General features: G+C 36.1%; 1 protein-coding gene across 1 annotated transcript in view; it reads left to right on the top strand.

Moving 5' to 3' along the window:
• Positions 1 to 13,948, top strand: part of LOC150082021 (uncharacterized) — a 320,259-nt gene extending 306,311 nt beyond the window's left edge. The window contains exon 17 of the mRNA XM_090380398.1: positions 13,713 to 13,948. Within this exon, the coding sequence (XP_090236524.1) occupies positions 13,713 to 13,948 (236 nt within the window). The remainder of the gene's footprint in view (positions 1 to 13,712) is intronic.
• The last annotated feature ends 5,788 nt before the right edge of the window (positions 13,949 to 19,736 follow it).

The raw sequence follows: 19,736 nt of genomic DNA, 5'->3' as shown, positions 1-19,736 counted from the left end.
TAGATTTGAAATTACGGAGGAATACTTTCTGCATATCCTATGAAAGACACAACGACTGGCGAAGATTTTTTTATAGCTTTTCAAGAAGCTTTGCAAAAACATAATATAAAGTGGGACAAAATTGTCAGCATCACAACCGATGGGTGTCCTAGTTTGACAGGAAAAAAACATTGGATTATTAAAAAGAATAAGCGATGAAATAAAGCGTATTCCAGGAAAAGAAATAATTTTCTTACATTGTATAATTCATCAAGAAACCCTTTGCAAAAGAGTTTTAAAACTGAAGCATGTTATATCGGTTGTAACGAAAGTAGTTAATTTTATTCGTGGAAGAGCTTTAAACCACCGGTAATTCATAACATTTTTGAAAGAAATTGAATGTGATTTTACTGATATTCCTTACCATACGGACATAAGATGGCTTAGTCTCGCAAAAGTGTTAAAACAATTTCATAATTTGTTGGATGAAATTGTAAGCTTCTTAAATGCTAAGGACAAGCTGAATGAATTTTGTGAATTAAAAGATGAACAATGACTAAACGACTTTTTCTTCTCCGTTGATATGTTTTCGCATCAAAATGAATTAAATTTATTATTACAAGGGAAAGGACTATTTATTTTTGATATGTATACAAATGTCACACCGTTTACGTGAAAAGTCAAGTTATTTTCGCAACAATTCCAAAATAAACAGTTAACTCACTTTCCAATCGTACAAAAAAGAGAAAAAACTTGAAATGTGCTGATTTTAAGAAATATGAGGCTATAATAAGTGACTTATTTAATGAATTTACAAGAAGATTTGATGATTTTCAGAAAATTTCTAAAGATCTAACTTTAGTAAGCCTACCATTTAATTTTAATGTCAATGATATCCACCTTGTATCCAGTTGGAACTGATAAATTTACAATCAAATTTAATATTAAAGAATCAATTTGCTGAAAAAATAATGACGGACTTTTATGTCTTGTTAAATCCAGAAATGTTTAAAAATATTCTGGATAATGCACAGAAATATTTGGCATTCTTTGGATCGACATACCTATGCGAAACTACACTTCCTTTAATGAAAAATACAACGAGCAAAATTAGATCAAGAATAACGGATGAAAATTTAGGAGCAGTTCTACGAATAGCCACTAGTGAATTGAATCCCAATTTTGAAGAAATCATAAATCAGGAACATTCCAAATGTAATCCTTCACATTAAAGTTTTTGTTTTCTGCATTTACTTTGTTATCATAACAATAAAAATGTTTACTCCAAATTGTAGTTCTTATCTGTACCTATCTATAATCGACTCCTATTTAAATATTGTATTTACTTTTTTTTAAAATACATTAATTTGGTAATTCAAGTAATATAACATTTTTTAGGTTCTGATTTTTTTTGTTAAATCGTTCAATCTATTCCGGCCCGCGTCATGATACGAAAATTTCATTTGGCCCGCTGACGAAAAAAGTTGCCCACCCATGATGTACATTGTCTGTTTGTAGCTACTAACAATTGGTGGGTTTCTTTTATGGTATGTCGTTGTGATTGAGAGTAGTCAATCTCATCAGAACCCTAACATCATATTTTGGAAATAGCGAATTTAACTTTCAGTAAAATATCAAAGTTGGTAATTAACATATATAAAGATTGTCAACTGAGCAGTGCATTTAGTTTAAAATGTACTTTTCCTGCTGGAGAAACAAATCTTAGAACAAAAGCATGGGTATCTTGTTTAGTCAAAATGTGGAATCAGAGCCACAAAAAATGAATAGAACCAATTTATTTGGATTGTCAGAATTATGCTCAGTAATGTGGTAAATCCCCCAAAAATTTTACATTGGATTATCTATTTTATTAGTTTTACATGAACTTCACTTATCATGATTGTATTTTCATAATTTTTTTTTTTTTTTTTTCTGTGAAATGGTTAAGCATACCTGCCAACTCTTCCAATTTAGTTGCAAGTTTACCTGTATTTGGGCATGTCTTCTGATAAGTTTAGTTTTATTCTGATTTTTAGCCAAATTTGTTATTTTTTAAAAACATACAAATAGCAAATGTGTACTTTTTTTCTATTTGTGGGTCTACCAAATTTAACGGTATATGCTTACCGTTTTGGAATAGCCAATAGGTACACTACCCCCCATCCCTACTGCTTTAAAAATGGACATTAAGATTTATTTTATTTTTTAATTTTTTTTTGTGCAAAATTAGCATTTCAGTTTGGTGCAAAACTTGTTCTTGATTAGCATATGATAACGCAGTCCTTACCAGAAAATGGCATGGATACAGATGTCAGCAGAGAAGCCTAGAACTGAAACTGTATCAGGTGTGATACCTAATAATCCATTCCACCAGAGAGAGAAGCCTGTAGGGAAAATATCACCTTTCTTTATGTAGAAGGGTTTGGAAACGGATGGTTGGCTTCCGTAAAATGGCAGCATTCTAGGGATATCCTCATTGAAACCAAGTGTGATAAACACTCAGAACAGCTCCTCTGAGCCACCTCTGTTGGGGGTGGAATGCCAATTATGGTAACACCCCACAAGGCACTGAACTCATTCTGATGTATGATCTCTGAATGGGATTTACTTGAGACATCCGAAGAGGAGATCTGTTCAGAGCTAAAATCACAAGAAGTGATAGGTGCAAAGTGAATGTTTATATATAGGGATGGGAATCTAGTCCCAATTTGTAACCTTATCCTTACTTTCAGTATGCCAGTGTCCCCCTAATGTAATAAAAAAATTGGCTCTCTGAACTGCACAGTACATCCATATGTTCCAAACGTATTATGGTGTTTCAAGCCAGAAATATGGACATTCACAAATGGCTTGCCATGGTGTACTTTCATGCACTCTATGTGGCGCAAAAGGACGTGAAGTGACATCATGTTATAAACCCCATCTGCATTAATTGCCAATGAGAGCATCCTGAATATCCTCAAGCATGCCAGAGCTGGCAGGAAGAAAATAAAATTCAAAGGCTTAGGAAGAGCTGAACATTCCATACCAGGAGGCCAGAAAAGCAGTTAAACTAGTAAAACTGGCAGTAAATAGCAATAAGGCAACATTGAAAAGGTTGCCAAGAAATGTTCCATTGGGACTCAAAATAAAAAAAAGCAGCTTTGTGTACCCTGTATGCATGAAAGATGTTTTATTTTATATGAAAACATCTATGGCGGCACTAGAGTAAAACCGTTTAAATTTTTGAACGGTTTGATTGAAACTTACTTACACTACTTAAAGGTGGATGTTGATCAAAATCTTGAGAAGCAGATTTTATTAAAGACCATTTTATTCTTGTATAATATTACTACCCACTTTCTTGCATAATATTACTGCCCACTTACTCTACCGAATCAACGTTAGTGACTGAGTTGGCATCATTTAGAACGTGAAGTCATTTCCACATCTTAGTATGAACTTAATCTACTGAATCAACTACTTACTCTACCGAATCAACGTTAGCACCTTTTAGGCAGTGATGTCATTTAAAATCTAACAGACACCTAATAGGAAGTGACTTTGATTGCATCATTTCCATAAAAAAAATTTGTTAACAATCGATTGCATCATTTCCGTTACAATAAGAAAATTTCCTTACCAATCAATTTTACTCTAGTGCCGCCATAGATGTTTTCACATCAATAAATCCACTATAATCAAGGGAAGGTATTGCAATGAGATTTAGAAAAATTAGGCAGCTGGGCTGCGAAATGGCAGTTGAAGTATGACAAATGCAGGTTACTCCATGTGGGTAGCAGTAATCCCACATTAACATACCAACTATTGGTACTGTGCTCAGGGTAGTGAAAAATGAAAAAAAGACTTGAGGATAATTGTGCAATCAGAGATATATATATGAAATTCTATAAGCAATGCAGACAGGCTGCCAGAACAGCTAATGAGGTAGTGTTTTGATGATTATACAGAACTTTTCTAGCAGGGTTAAGGAGATGATTATCCCATTGTACAAGGCAATTGTTAGGCCACATCTTGAGTACTGCATACAGGTTTGGAGGCCTCGTTTTGCTGAAGCAGGTGCAGAGAATAGCAACAAGACTGATGAAGGGAACAAAAGAGTGGTCTTATCAAGAGAGGGTACAGTTCTGCAAATTGCAACATCTGGAGGCCAAGCACCTGCAAGGTGATCTGACTGAGGTGTTTAAGGCTTTAAATGGATTGAGCAAGTTCAGTGCTGGTGGCATTCTTCCTCTTGCTCAGACTACACACATGATAGGGCATAAATTCAAATTGTGGAAGGATGGTTTCAGTATATATATATATGATGCTTTATAAGCTTGAAATCTTGCATCATTTGCCACTACTAATACCAAAATTCAGTCATCTGCCATTTCTGTATTGGTAGCTCCTAGTGTTCCAGCTTTACAAAAATTGAGTGGGAAAGTAAGAGTACAGAAAACCCAAGTGCCAATGGCAGTACAAGAAAAAATGGATGTCGGAATGAAGGATGTGCCTGACAATTCCATACTCCCCTTCCCCTCCAAAAAAAATCCAAGATTAAAATAAGCATTCAGCGCATCAGAAGGCAATTAGCAGATTCACCAAGTTCAAGTAATGCTATATTTCTACAGTGTATTAATTGTCTGACGGCACCAGGGGTTCCCCCCATCTACGCATGATATTTCTACAGTGGAATTTTTGTGGTTTCCACCGAAGACAAGCTTTTGCAGGAGTGCCACATCATGTCACTCCTGCAAAAGTATGAACCGGCCTGCTTTTGCTTACAGGAGACATCTAAAGGCATGCTGATCCCATAACTTTGCTATCATTTGTAAGGATGGCCCTGCTCTTGGAGTCACTATCCTTGTGTAATCAGAGCCGATTTCAGCCTTTTCTACTTACAACCAGCATAGAGGTCGTAGAATTTGCCTTACAGTGGGGATTTTTATTAACAGTCTCCTCTGTGTATTTGCCACCTGGGAAATACCCCCAAGACCTTGACGATCTTGTAATGCATTTGCCTCCCCCTTTCTTACTTTTTGGGGATTTTAATGGACATAACTTCCTGTGGAGTAGTGCTGACATCAGTGGAAGGGGACAGACCATAGAGATATGGTCACAGACAATGACCTCTCCTGTCTAAATGTGGGTATAAACACTTTCCAGATGCCTAACCATACATTTTCTGTCTTTGATCTTAATATATCTGTTCCCCTTTTCTTCTCCCTTCAATTACTTAGGAAATGGGGAGAACCTGGGTGGAAGTGATCACTTCCTGGTGATAACCACCCTGTTTTGTGGGAGATCATGTCTTCCTTTTAGGTGCTCGTGGAATATTAATCGAGGTTGATTGGAATGCCTTCCAACATCTGATAAATCTTGACAGCACTACAATCAGTCAGTAGACTATCAATGGTACAGTCACATACATCACAGCATGTGTCATCCATGCAGCTGCAATTGCATTTCCAAAACCAGCTACCCAAGTCCACCATTTCCCAAACCATGGTGGAATTCAGAATGCACATCAGCAAAAAAGGGCGAATAAGAAAGCCTGGCAGATATTCCAACAATATCCCACCACAGCTAATTTCATAGTTATTAATGAACACATGCTGAGGTATGTTATATCCAATGTCAGGGCCAAAGGGAATCGATCCTTTTTAGTTCTGTTACCCAGGTGACCAACTCTAACGTGGTCTGTGACAAAACCCAGAAAATGAAGGGAAAATACACCTCACACTTCTTATTGGTCCTGGAATATAATGGATGCATTATTGCAGACTCAATTCAACTGCAACAGCCAATGCTCTTGGGGAAACCTTTTCTAACATCTTGGCAGCATCATCTTACTCTCCAGAGTTTCTGGTTCTTGAATGCAAAACTGAAAAACAGGCCCTTAATTTTACATCAATGGGTGCTTACCCATATAATGGGTCATTTACCATTCACAAGCTGAAAACAGCTCTTGCCCTTAGGAAGGCAAGGTCTGTTAACATCCATTATGAAGTGATTAAACATCTGTCACCATGTTACATAGACCACCTGCTTTTCCTATGCAACAGAATCTTCTTGAAGAGTAGTTTCCAGACACCTGGCACAAGGCAACTGTTGCTTTTGCAATTTGCTCTGACTATCTGTTTGTGCAAAATATTGTAGAGAATGACCAATGCTCATCTTATATGGTACTTAGAATCAAATGACTTTCTCTCCGGCATTCAGTGTTGCATCCGAAGGAACAGGTCCAGTTTTAGCCACTTAGACTGGAAAATTTTATTCAAGATGCTTTCCTAAAACAAGAGTACTTTCTGTCCTTCTTTGATATGGAAAAAGTGTATGGTGCAACTTGGAACATTCTCCTTGCTCTTTTTTCTACTTCTTGGGGTGCAGACTAGTGCACTTTACTCCATCTGTATGATGCACTTGTGGATTCAAAATTAGATTGAGTCTTGGGTATATTCATCTACCAGAAATAGCATCTTTTGGTGACTGGACCATGTTCCCCCTCAGGCTATTGGTATTGCTGTTGATGCATTCAGAACATCTGTCTAAAATTTACATGTGGAAGGAAATGAATCATCCTTGTCACTTGGATGAAAACAGTTCTCTACAGTATGCTTATAATCCAAACTCCCTGTCAGACCATTCCACATGGACATCTGTGTTTGAGCCACAATGGGAAAATCTTTATAACATTCATCAAACTGCCAACCATCTATTCAGTATTTGTGTCCAAGAGCTACCCATATCACAATATACAAGATGTTCCAATCATCAAGGTAGCTCCTTCCACTCTGGCATGCTCCAGTGCTAGCACATGGCTTCTCCCTTAATAACTGGATCATGTGTAGGATCTGCTGTTGTCTTTTCAGACAACACTATATCTGAGTAGATTCCCCTGAATGCAGCATATACTCAGAGCTGCATGCTATAAAGTTAGTCTTGGGTCACATAAGAACTCTTCATTACCTGTGGTTTATTATAATACTGATTATTTGAGTGATATTACAGGCTTTATCTGCTTTGAGATATGCCATCCATCTAACCCTGTATTGGGTTCAGCAGATATGTGCTCGCTCTCTCTCTCTCTCTCTCTCTCTCTCTCTCTCTCTCTCTCTCTCTCTCTCTCTCTCTCTCTCTCTCTCTCTCTCTCTCTCTCTCAAGGTTCATTCAATATTTGTTTCTGCTAGATCCCCAGCCCTATTGGAATTAATAGAAATTATTTGGCTGACATTGCAGCCAAACCAGCCCCAATGAATAATCTTGGCCTGTCAGTACCCTATATAGACTTCAAATAATCTGTAATAAGATATATTTACAGTGGCAAGATTCATGCATGGACAAGCAACAAACCAACTATATCAGACTAAGTGATCAAAACATGGTAGTCTAGTCTGCACAGGAATCTGGAAGAAGTATTTCTTGTGCTTGGCTCTGCTTAGGGCTAATAGCCCTCCTATGTGTGAGAAATGTGACACCATTTTATCCATTAAGCATGTTTTAACTGTAAGTACCAATTTTAGAAATGCTCGTTTTACTGCTTTTAACCATCTAACTGGGCCTTATACAGGGTGATTCACTACCAGTGCGACAAACTTGTAGGAGGTGTAGGGGGGCACAAAGACGAATCAGAATCACATAGCATTGCAGGGTCCGAAATGCCTTCGTCATGCGGTAGAGGACGTTGAACGGGAGGTCGCGTGAACAGCGATCCCGCTGGAAGTCAGCATTTGCAAACCGTTTCCCGAGGCAGTAGGATGAACGAGTATTCAAACGTTGAACTGGCCGACATGCACCTCGCATATGGAGCTGCGGACTGTAATGGGCACGCTGCTCTGCGCTTGTACCAGGAACGTTTCCCGCACAGGCGTGCTCCTCATCATACGATTTTCGCACGTGTGCACAGAAGGTTACGTGAGACTGGTTGTTTCACGAGAGGTACCATGAATCGAGAGCGAATGACGAGGATGCCAGACAATGAGGAGAATGTCCTACGTCTTGCAGAAGGCAATCCGAGTACGAGTACTCGAGTGATAGGCCAACGATTGGGTATTTCCCAATTCACTGTATGGAGGATACTGTCAACAAACCAAATGAGTTCATACCATCTGCAACGCGTCCAATCATTGGAGCCTGTGGATTATCCACTCCGGAGGACTTTTGCTACTTGGTTTCTTCAAAAGAAACAGTTCACAAATGCTGACTTCCAGCGGGATCGCTGTTCATGCGACCTCCCGTTCAACGTCCTCTACCGCATGACGAAGGCATTTCGGACCCTGCAATGCTATGTGATTCCGATTCGTCTTTGTGTCCCCTACACCTCCTGCAAAAGGCGTCTCCCTAGCCAGGTGGGAAGGAGCAGTAGTGCGTAGCACACGCTTCTTGATTAGACCGGGGTTCGAGCCCGTCACCACCAAATACGGAGGATGTGGAAAGGTCAGGGAATGACCACCGCATATCCCCGGAGCAATATGGCCTTAGTTGCTAATGCTCCTAAAAAACCAAATAACTAACAATAACATAACCTCCTGCAAGTTTGTCGCACTGGTAGTGAATCACCCTGTATACTGTCATATTTTATCCAATGATGATCATGTGTCAGCAGTTTTTAATTTTTTACAAGCTGTCGATCTGTGTACTACGCTTATATAAAATATAAAATTTATTTTTACCATGATACTGCCTTTATTTCATTATATACATGACTTTGTGATGAGGTAACCCATTTAAAAGGTTACCAAAATCTTGGTTTCTTTTTGAAATTATGACTTCAATTATAATCTCAGTTGATTTGTGCTATTGGAGCCCCATCTAATCTAAAAGCCAGCTTATACGTCTTGCACTTTTCTATATCTTATATTTTTACTTTTAAACCTTATACAGCTTTACCTCCTGTGATTTTTTTTGTTGCATCTTTTAATTATTATTATTATTATTATTATTAATAGCCATATGATGCAAGGAAGCCTGAGGCTTATGCTGCACCAGGAAAAAAAAAGTTCCAGAGTTACCCTGAGAGAGAGAGAGTCAAAAGTAGAAGGGAATCACCAAGGAAGAGAAAAATGATGATATACAGCTCAGGACCCTGGGTGTGCCAAGTCCATACTCACCAGATGTGAGCCCCCGGGGTTACAGAAGTTTTTACCATATTTCAAAATATAACAATCTGCTTAATTTTTTTTTTTTATTTCTTACAATTTATTTGGTATTGGCCACTCCACACGTGATCTGTATCTTTGAAATTGAAAATTTCTTGTTTCAGTGAAAGGATATAAAAGTCGATTCATGGAATAATGTGTCAGTTGGTTTTTTATCTTATTTTAGATTCACATCGCAGGAAGTAGCTTACATCTCTAATAATTAACAATGCACTTTTAACTCGCTTTCAATATTCAAAATTATCTGCAAAAATTTCCCAAGAAAGCATGCGACTCCTAAACCCATTTCTACTTTTCCCCATTTCCAATACCAGTAGTCAATTTTACAGACAATAGTAAATACCAAAAAGTATAATCAGAAAGAAAACAGAACAAAACACTGAAATTTCTAATTAAAAATGAATGGACATTCCAAATATCTAGTGCAATATTATTCAGAAGATATTTATTGATAAAATGAACCCGTTTATATCTTATTAGAACTAGAATCATATCCATACAATCAACTTTATCCAATATATGACGTATTTATATAATTTGCTTTTACAGAAAAAATAATGCAATTCTTACTTTGAGGTTTAAATGGTGAACACGATTTTCAATACCTAAAAGAAGACTAAAGTATACAAACAAAGCTAAAACACAACATAATCCAGCCATCATCGACATCCAATGATTCAATTTTCCCTTTTCCAATAAGTGACCATATAATGTTGTCAATGATTCAGACATTATGGGATTATTTATTTCTTCCAATAATTTCTAATACACTACTCAAAAGGTAAACTTCGTAAGGTTCAGCTTCTTGTGGATTACCTCCCCCAAATTTCAGGTCTAGCTGCCAAGCTTTCCACTGCATCTTCTAAACTATTCCTTGATGACAACAATAAATACTCTTCAGCAATTTGGTTACTTCTTTGAACAATGGATGCAAATTGTATAATTTTTTTCAAATGTGTCCTTTAGACCTTAATATAGTATTCCAAGTACATACTTCATGTTGTTGTTGTATAAGAACAATGACTTCTTTTATCCTAAGTAAAAAAAAGACTAACATATCACTCACAGCATACCATGGGCTTCTGGTCATCTATTTACAGTGTACGTTAAACTTCGTATCTGATTGTACTAACCTGTAACACTTCTAACAACTCCCACTTGGTGCCTCCGTAGCAATATCCCCAGAGCAATATGGCCTTAGTTGCTAATGCTCCTAAAAACCAAATAACAATAACTACCACTCCCTGTCTGTCACACAAAAAAATCTTACACTCAGTAATGTTAAACAGTTGCCATTTTTCAGACCATATCTGTAATGAATCCAGATCATTTTGAAGTAACATAGCCTCATTTTGGCTGTTAAACACCCCCAACCTTCAAATTATCATCAAATCTTGACAGCACCTTATGTACTCACTCAACAATGGCAATAAGAAACAATTTCATTAGAAACAAGAAGTAGGCCAGGGCACCTGCTACACTAGTCTGTGTGAACAAATACCTATTTACAACAACAGCAGACTCTCCATTTACTGGGACACCTCAAGACTCCAAATAAAATAAAAAAAAAAAAAAAAAAACCAACAACCAAAAATCATAAAATTCAAGTAATAACTAGAATAGGTATAAACAGATGTTTTGCAAGTCGTAAATAAGCGACAAAAAGTGGTGTTATAAAAGTAGTCATTGGGAGATTAATGTACCTATTGTTATTATTAGCTATATGGTGCAAGGAAGCCTGAAGCTTATGCTGCACCAGACAAGAAAAAATTCCCAAGTTACCCTGAGAGAGAGAGTCAAAAGTAGAAGAGAATCACCAAGAAAGAGAAGAATGATGATATCCAGCCCAGGTCTCTAGGTGTGCCAAGCCCATACTCACCAGATTTTATCTTGCAATGTTATAATGTTATACCTTTTATTATCTGTAACCATGGGCATTATGGTCACAGATGCCAGTGTGCCATAAACCACAAATCAACCAAACTACCAAATCACTGATACAAAGGCTCTATGAATATTAAAACTATATATTGAAAATATTTAATATGCTAATTAAGTAAAACAACAGCAAAATTTAAAAAAAAAAAAATTGCCATTTGGAGTGAGTTTTTAACCGAGTAACAAAAGCTGAGGAGCATTAACACTAGACCAAATACACCTACTTTTCATATAACTACATTTCCTGCCAAGATGATTTTGCATTACTCTTTTAACCTGCAATAGAAGTCAAGCTTGCAGCTCTGTAATTACTTAATTCACCCTTTTATCTCCCTTTGTGAGTAAGCAATCCACTTGATCATCTCTAATCTATAGAGATGTGCAGATCCTCCTCTCAATTCAAGGATGTTTTCATAGGTTTGGCTCTTTTGCTGCTGCTTTTAATATAATTATAATTGGATAGACACCATCAGTTCCAGGTACCTTATTTACTTTTAGCTTCTACAATCTCTTTCACTTTCCTCTCAGTTTTCATAAAATAATTTAGATCCCATTTAGCATTTGATATACTTCTGGCATCCCCATCCCTAAAAAATTTTTCATGTATGAGTGTAGATACAGAATATTTATTCAGTTTGTCAACAGTTCTGAACAGAATCATCAACAGTTATGCCATTCATATTCAGTGCAGCAATTTTATTCAACCCTTTCCTTCAAGTATTATCATTTCCAAAGAATTCCTTGCCACTTTTCTTTTCATTCTTAACCAGAGTTCTCATAATCTGCCTTAGCTTACCCACCCCTTCCATTAGTGACTCATTTGCAGACTGGAGTATACTTACTGTAGATTTTTGTACCCCTGCTAATCTCTAAGCAGTCTGTGTATTTTTCATTTCTATGACTAATCTCATCAGCTCATCTGACATCCATTTAGGTCTAAACCTTGACCAATATATTTTAGTTGGTATAAAAGGCTTAGTAGCTTCGATGATTACTACCCTGATTGCTTCCTATTTAGAATTCAATGTTGGTGATATATAATCAATTGGTCCCACTGAATGGATTTTAAAAACATTTTGAAACCATTGTAAGGACACCTTTATGAAAGAAAAATCCCTTCCCTGTATCCAGGGCTGTGCAAATGGGGATTGTGCTGGTTCTGATGCACCCAAGCCCTGACACAGAAGGGAGTCCCCAAAACATTTCTTAAATGATTATATAGTATGAACCAGAGCTGTAATGCTCAATATTGATATAAATGTAGAATATTTTTATATCAATATTTGTAAAATAATAAGAGAAATTTACCTCAGTATAGTACGTAGAACACTTCCGTATGATACTCTCCAGAAATTAAAACGAAAAAATCGAAAAACTTACATTAGAGTAACAAAAATAATTAAAAATCAATTTAACACAATTAAATTAAAGATATGGAAATTAATTAAAAGAATTTAACGAAAAACTTGCGAAACGAATTTCCTTCCTTAGTATGAACCAGAGCTGTAATGCTCAATACGTTCTACATTGATAAAGGAAGGAAAATCGTTTAAAATTTTTTCGTTAAATTCTTTTAATTAATTTTCTTATTTTCAATTGCATTAAATTGACTTTTAATTATTTTTGTTACTCTAATGTAAGTTTTTTGATTTTTTCATTTTAATTTCTGGAGAGTATCATACGGAAGTGTTCTACATACTATACTGAGGTAAATTTCTCTTGTTATTTTACAAATATTAAACGATTATAATATAGCTATAACAAAAGAAAGGGGGGTTCAAAACCAGTTGGATTTTGGATCCCCCTGATACCATTACATACTCCTGCCTTTACCCTTGACAGTAGTTATAATGCATGAAGTCAGTCAAGGGTTTGCTTTCATCTGGTTTCATGCAACCAGATGTTCAGGGTTTTCAAATGTTGGCTTTTTTTTTTTCAGCACCATCAAAAGTAAGGTATAATCATCATTTCATCTTATACTTCAAATGATTTATATCAAGAAAAATCCAACTTTAATCAGCATAGAAAAGTCTTGTTTTAATGCTGCTCAAAGGTAACCAAATAATGCTAATTGAAAGTAGTTACTTGAGTATTGACAATCTTGTAGCAGATTATAATGAAAGTGACAAGCATAATTTGGCAGTTTAACATTCTTTCAGCAGTATAGACAAGCTACTAATGCAAGTACAGGATATTTATCTCTGATATACAGAAATTTTGATAATATGGCAAGGAAGTAATTATTTCATTATATATAAACCTGTTACTAGTACATCTTGAGCATTCTATAGAAATTAGGAACTTCCGTTTCAGGAAGGATGTAGATCTTCTGAAGAGGTGCAGCAAAGAACAACTAGGTTAGCAAGTGGCAAAAACCAGAGGACTTGTATTTAAACTGAAGGATAGTTGTAAATAGGATAAAGAAAATTCTCTTTTAATTAGCCTGACTTTGTTTCATTGATTTATCACATGAGTAGTAGAAAAGTAATACTATTGCTGCAACTTTAAATGTTGGTATTTATTTTTATCTTGTAATTAAAATGGGTTTTGTTAATATTTTATATTGTAGTTATCTTAAATAATTGCAAAAGCTTCAGCAATTTTTAAAAATTTTATTAATTATGATCATTGTTTTTATCTTATCATTATAAACAGGGGAAAAAAATTGTGAAGAGGACAGAAGAAATACAAAAACCAAAGAATCAAGGCTTCCATCCTACTATTCTTCAAGAGATAACTCTAAAAGGAAGAATGAAACAGTAGAAAATGAATCTTTGACCTCTGGTCTCCCAAGGTACGTGGAAGCTAAATTTTGCTTTGTTAACATGGCACTAACATCCTGGCTTAGCCAGGAAATATTTTTTGTTGGTAACTCAGTGGTTGGGGATTAGTAGTTCCTGCTTTGTATACCTTCTTATTGCTGTCTCTAGTCTTGTATTTGTTGCAATTTTGGATTAATTTATATTATTGTTTACTTTGTATATACTGTGATCACCTGCAACAGGCTGCCATACCCTTTACACCACTGTGGCTCACCATGCAGTTCTTCATTAGTGGAACATATTCTTTGGTCACAATGCTAAGTTACATAATATCTTTTGTTTGTTATTATTTCTTTTGATGGGGGTATTTTTCCATCCCATGACAGGTATTGGTACCAAAGCAGCTTGAGAACCAGAGTAGCCTTGTGCAGGCGAAGTTTTTTACTGCTCCTGGAATAGAGAAGTTTTCTATTTTATTAGCTTAAATTGGCATATTAACTTATTTTCTAGAGTAGCTTTATATTCCTAGTTATGATACTTAGATTAAAGTTTAACTTAGATAGAGATTTTGTATTACTTAGTATCGGTAAGGGTATCAAATCCACATGTTACAAGTTGCAGCTCTGCTGAACGATAAGTTTTTTAGCCATATTTAGCCGCTTTACTGACCAATTGTTATATCAAATTATTTTCTATAAGTAGCTTATAGACCTAGTCAGGATCCTTAGTTTATTCTGAATTGAGACAGTGGGATTTGGAAGTTAATTAATACTTAAGTGTCAGTATATTTACCGTTCGTAACTAGATAGCGTAATCTTAGTATAGTATAGTATAGTATATAATATAATATCGTCAATCAATCAGTAAAATATATTAATCTTGTTAAATTTCACTGTCAAATTAAATTCTACTTTTTAACTAAATACATATAACAACTTAGATTACAAATGTAACATAATTAATTAATACATAACTTGATATGGAAGTTATATAAAAGAAACTCGTAGATAATACTCAATACTGAAAAATATATATAGCGCTATAACTGTGTTGGGATACAAGTTTAGGGTTATAATTTTGTACTGAAATTGAAATTTTATTGAAATTAAATCAAAATCATGACTCAGACCAGAGCAGCAAAGCAAAAGGCTAATGGGAGTGCTGTGGCGCAGGGGAGAACTGAGGGGGGGGGGCAGTTTCCCCTGAATCACAGCCTTTTAAAATTCACTGCTTGCATGATGTTTGTGGCGCAATAGGGTACGGGACATTTTCGCTGTCTTTTCTTATTTCAAATTTATCCGGCTCATTAAGGGGAATAAATTTGAAGGGTGTTTGAAATAAACTCTACCTCAGTTTATTGATAATTTTGAAGGATTTCAAGAACCAGCAGAGATCGTACAAAATGAAACAGTTGTTGACAGCCTTTTCAACACGTAGAAAAAAGCAATTGAGATTTTTGAGTCACAAGATTCAAATTTCAAGCACACTAGAAAAGTTGCTACAGATTTAAAAAATGTTTATGCATGCTATCATGAAATTTATAAAGAAAAGAGAAGACTGTCTTGGAAACAAACGACTCTTGAAGCATTTCTGAAGAAGAATACAACCAGTGCCGAACAGCAATGAATGTTCCATCAATGAATGTGCATTTAGTCAATGATGATGAAGAATAAACATTCTTTAACATTTGTATGGCATAAATAAATTCTTTGTTATTATAATTTGCTTGATTTTAAAGGCTATGGTTTCATTTCTTGGATAAATAAATCATTGTTTAAGCATAATTGTTTTGTTGACCTTTATTTAACATTACTATGGTCAAATTTCATTGTTGTGAATGTAACCCCTGTTTTGAACTATGGGAAATAAATCTGTCAATGGGAAATAAATTCCATCTTTACGAGCACGTGCTAGGAATGAATTAACTCATGAAGTCTGGAACTACCAGTATATTGATATATACAGGGTGTCTCAAAAATATTGGTACAAACGTTTAGGGGAGGTAGGTAACATCTAAAGGAATGTGAATTGCATAGGAACCCATAACTGGAAACGTCACCGTAAGTCGGTACACGGCGCTGTTCATCAGTTCGCGAGAGGGAAAATTTCTGGTTTACTCATTCAAGCAGTAGTCGCCGCACGAAGAGCATGCATCGATATACAAACTGTGAGCTGGCAGACATGCACCTAGTGTATGGATTAGCAGAGGGCCCACATGGTGTGCGCCCCCATGCAGCACAACATCGCTTCTCAATAAATGTGTGGCAGGTATGGTCGGTGACTGCTTAGTTGGCCCTTACCTGTTACCATCCCACATGAACTCCGCTAAATATCGGATCTCTCTTGAACAAGTTCTACCAGGGTTACTTGACGATGTTCCAGCAAATGTGAGATGCAACATTTGGTTTCATCATGACGGGGCGCCTGCCCATTATGGAAGTTGTGTTCGTGACCATTTGAACAGGTGTTTTGGGCGTCGATGGATTGGCCGTGGTGGACCCATTGCCTGGCCCCCACGCTCACCTGATTTTTCGAGCCTTGATTTCTTTCTGTGGGGGTCCCGCAAATCTATCGTGTATGAATCGCCTGTGGAGACGGAAATGGATCTCGTGGCAAGACTCGTCTGCACTGCTGCTACTGTCAAAGAAACTCCAGGTGTGTTTGATCGTGTCCGCCAATCCATGCTGCGTCGGTGTCATGCATGCATCGCGTCTCATGGTGGAACCTTCGGGCATCTGTTTTGTAACATTAGCATTAGTAGAGGCATTTGATGCAAGAAGGCAAGCTTATGCAGCATCAGCCAAAAAAAAAAAAAAAAAAAAAAAAACCACTTCCACTTCACCCCTCTGTTCATTCAAAATACCTGTCCATCTGAGCCTTAAACTTATTTAGGCTATCAACTTCCACGACAAGGGATGGAAGTCTGTTCCACCAACCAACCAACCAACCAACCACTCGCTGGCTAAAGGCAAATTTCCGCACGTCTATCCTACATCTGTCTTTCCTCAATTTGAATTTATGCCCTCTCAGGTGATTATTCTGAGCGAGAGGAAGAATTCCATCAGCATTGAGCATGCTCAAACCATTCAAGGCTTTATACACCTCTATCAGATCACCTCGCTGGTGCCTAGTCTCAGACACTGTAATTTGCAAAACTTAAGCCTTTCTTCGTAAGGGCACCCCTTTGTTCCATTCACTAATCTTGTTGCCCTTCTCTGTACTCGTTCCAGCAGCTCTACATCCTTCTTGAAATGAGTCCTCCAGACCTGTATATAGTACTCTAGGTGTGGCCTGACCATTGCCTTATACAAGGGAATAATCACCTCCTTATCCCTGCTAGAAAAATTCCTATATATCATTGACAATACACCATGAGCTACTCTCGCAGCCCGTCTGCACTGAAATGTAACATCATGAAATGCATCCATCTCGTACTCCATTGTTAATATTATGTCAAATAAATGTCTGCCACTAATTACTGTCTTGTGTCATTTCTTCTTCTTGTGCCTCTGCTACTGCTCTCCCGTGACGTTTCCGGTTATGGATTCCTATGCGATTCACATTCCTTTAGGTGTTACCTACCCCCCTAAACGTTTGTACCAATATTTTTGAGACACCCTGTATATAAAAAACTCAAAGTTTTGTACCATGATTTTTTTTTATCAGAAAAAATTATTTAAAATGGCTTGAAAATTGTTGTAATTATTAAAACATTATTTTAATATAGCAAAAGATATATGACCTAATAAATAAATTAATTAATAAGGAGGGCTGTTTTATCCTTCTATGTATTTTATAGCCAACAAGATTTCAACTTCCAGGAATAAATGCTGTGGTCTTTAATATACAGGATGGAACAAATTTCTTTAACCCTAAGTTGCCTGGAGAAGCACTACTTTTAAAGAAATAACATTGCTAAAAGGCAATTCTGTTGTTTAAAATATGAGACACCACTGTGATAGCCTGTTCTAAAACTTTTTGCTCTTTTATTATATAGTGCAGCATTCCCCAAACTGGGGTCCATAGACCACTTTCAGCGGATCCGCAAAACGGACCCTCTGGAACTGGTCAAATTATTTGTTTGGTCTATAGCAAATTGATGATAAAGTTATTATATATTTTTGTAAAAATAAGAATAAAGTTGTTTTAGTTTTAAACATAAAACTTTGAATTTTCTCTTCAGAAAACCTAGTGTTCACACACACACACACACACACACACACACACACACACACACACACACACACACACACACACACACACACACACACACACCTTAAAAGTGAATTTGCTTAACCAAAATGTTCTAATCTCGAACATATGTATCCTTATTCATTGTTTTATCTGTTGGAAAAAATTCTTTGTGAATGGTTCACTTGCTATCAAAGAAAGTGATCAATATCATCATTATTTTTTGATGTTTGGAATATATATATACAGTCGAACTTCCCTATAACGAATTTGATAAATCTGGCAAAAAAATTCGTTAATTAAATAATCAATTTAACACAATTCAAATCAATTTAACACAATTCAAATCAATTTAAAACAATTAAAAATCAAATTAACGCAATTAAAAGAATCTAACGAAAATATTCAATACGATTTTCCTTCCTGAAGCTGACAATGCTTTTCGACCATATGTCGTGATCACAGGAATGAAAATTACCGAATCGGGTTAAACCTGATACTTAAATAGAGATTATTTGTCTTCACACATGCGCGTAAAGGTCCATGCATCGGAGATCAAATATGGCCCCCGAACATTAACCGAATTCTCGTGTAATTTAATTTCAACGGATTCTGCAATTAATAGTCGCGTATAATTACGTTGAACGTTAAGTATTTTCGCCTCGTTAAATAAAAAAGTATGTTTTTCGTTAATGGCATGAAAGGCTACTTCTGACGCTGCTGAACGAGAAGCACGAACTGAGGCTTCGTGTTGATTTACACGAATATTAAGAGAAAATCGGGTCGAACCCTGATAAGACGAGTCGCAATCACCACAAGAAATGTTGTATACCAGATCATTAATTTGTGTTTCGAACGCTGAAAGAACCGAGCGATTGTTCAGTATAGTGTGTAACTTCCGTATTGGCCTAGCTACAATTTTAAATTCGGTATCTTTAAAGAATCTGTTAAGCTGTTTGTGCCACTGTTCAACATATGGGACAGAAATAAAGTATTTTTTGATATTACTATTGTTGATTGGTGTAGTATTTTGTATTCTATCCTTAGCTTGTACCCTAATTCGGTTTATTGTGGTAATGGAATAACCCCTGTTTAAGAATCTGCTAGTTAATATTTGTATTTCTGAGTCCAAAGCAGAATCCGTCGTTGAATATTTATAGGCATTAAGAAATTGATTAAAGATAATCGATCTTTTGTAGGTGAACGGGTGATAGCTATTATAATGTAGAAGCATACCGGTGTTTGTAGGTTTTCGATAGATGCTAAATTGTATTTTGTTCGAGTCCCGGGTAAGCGTGAAATTTAGAAAGTTTAATGACTTTGTATCCGTATCTTCCCTTTCCAATGTAAATTTGAGTCTAGAATGAATATTATTAAACAAATGTAAAATGTCTTGGATAGTATTACTATCGGTAATAACTAGAATATACGTTTAATAATATTCATTCTAGACTCAAATTTACATTGGAAAGGGAAGATACAGATACAAAGTCATTAAACTTTCTAAATTTCACAGTTACCCGGGACTCGAACAAAATACAATTTAGCATCTATCGAAAACCTACAAACACCGGTATGCTTCTACATTATAATAGCTATCACCCGTTCACCTACAAAAGATCGATTATCTTTAATCAATTTCTTAATGCCTATAAATATTCAACGACGGATTCTGCTTTGGACTCAGAAATACAAATATTAACTAGCAGATTCTTAAACAGGGATT

Source organism: Mastigoproctus giganteus, chromosome 8 (assembly GCF_048544385.1).
Source record: "Mastigoproctus giganteus isolate SK-2022 chromosome 8, ASM4854438v1, whole genome shotgun sequence".
Classification (NCBI taxonomy): domain Eukaryota; kingdom Metazoa; phylum Arthropoda; class Arachnida; order Uropygi; family Thelyphonidae; genus Mastigoproctus; species Mastigoproctus giganteus.
Note: the sequence above shows the minus strand (reverse complement) of the source record. Positions and strands in the feature narration are given on the sequence as shown.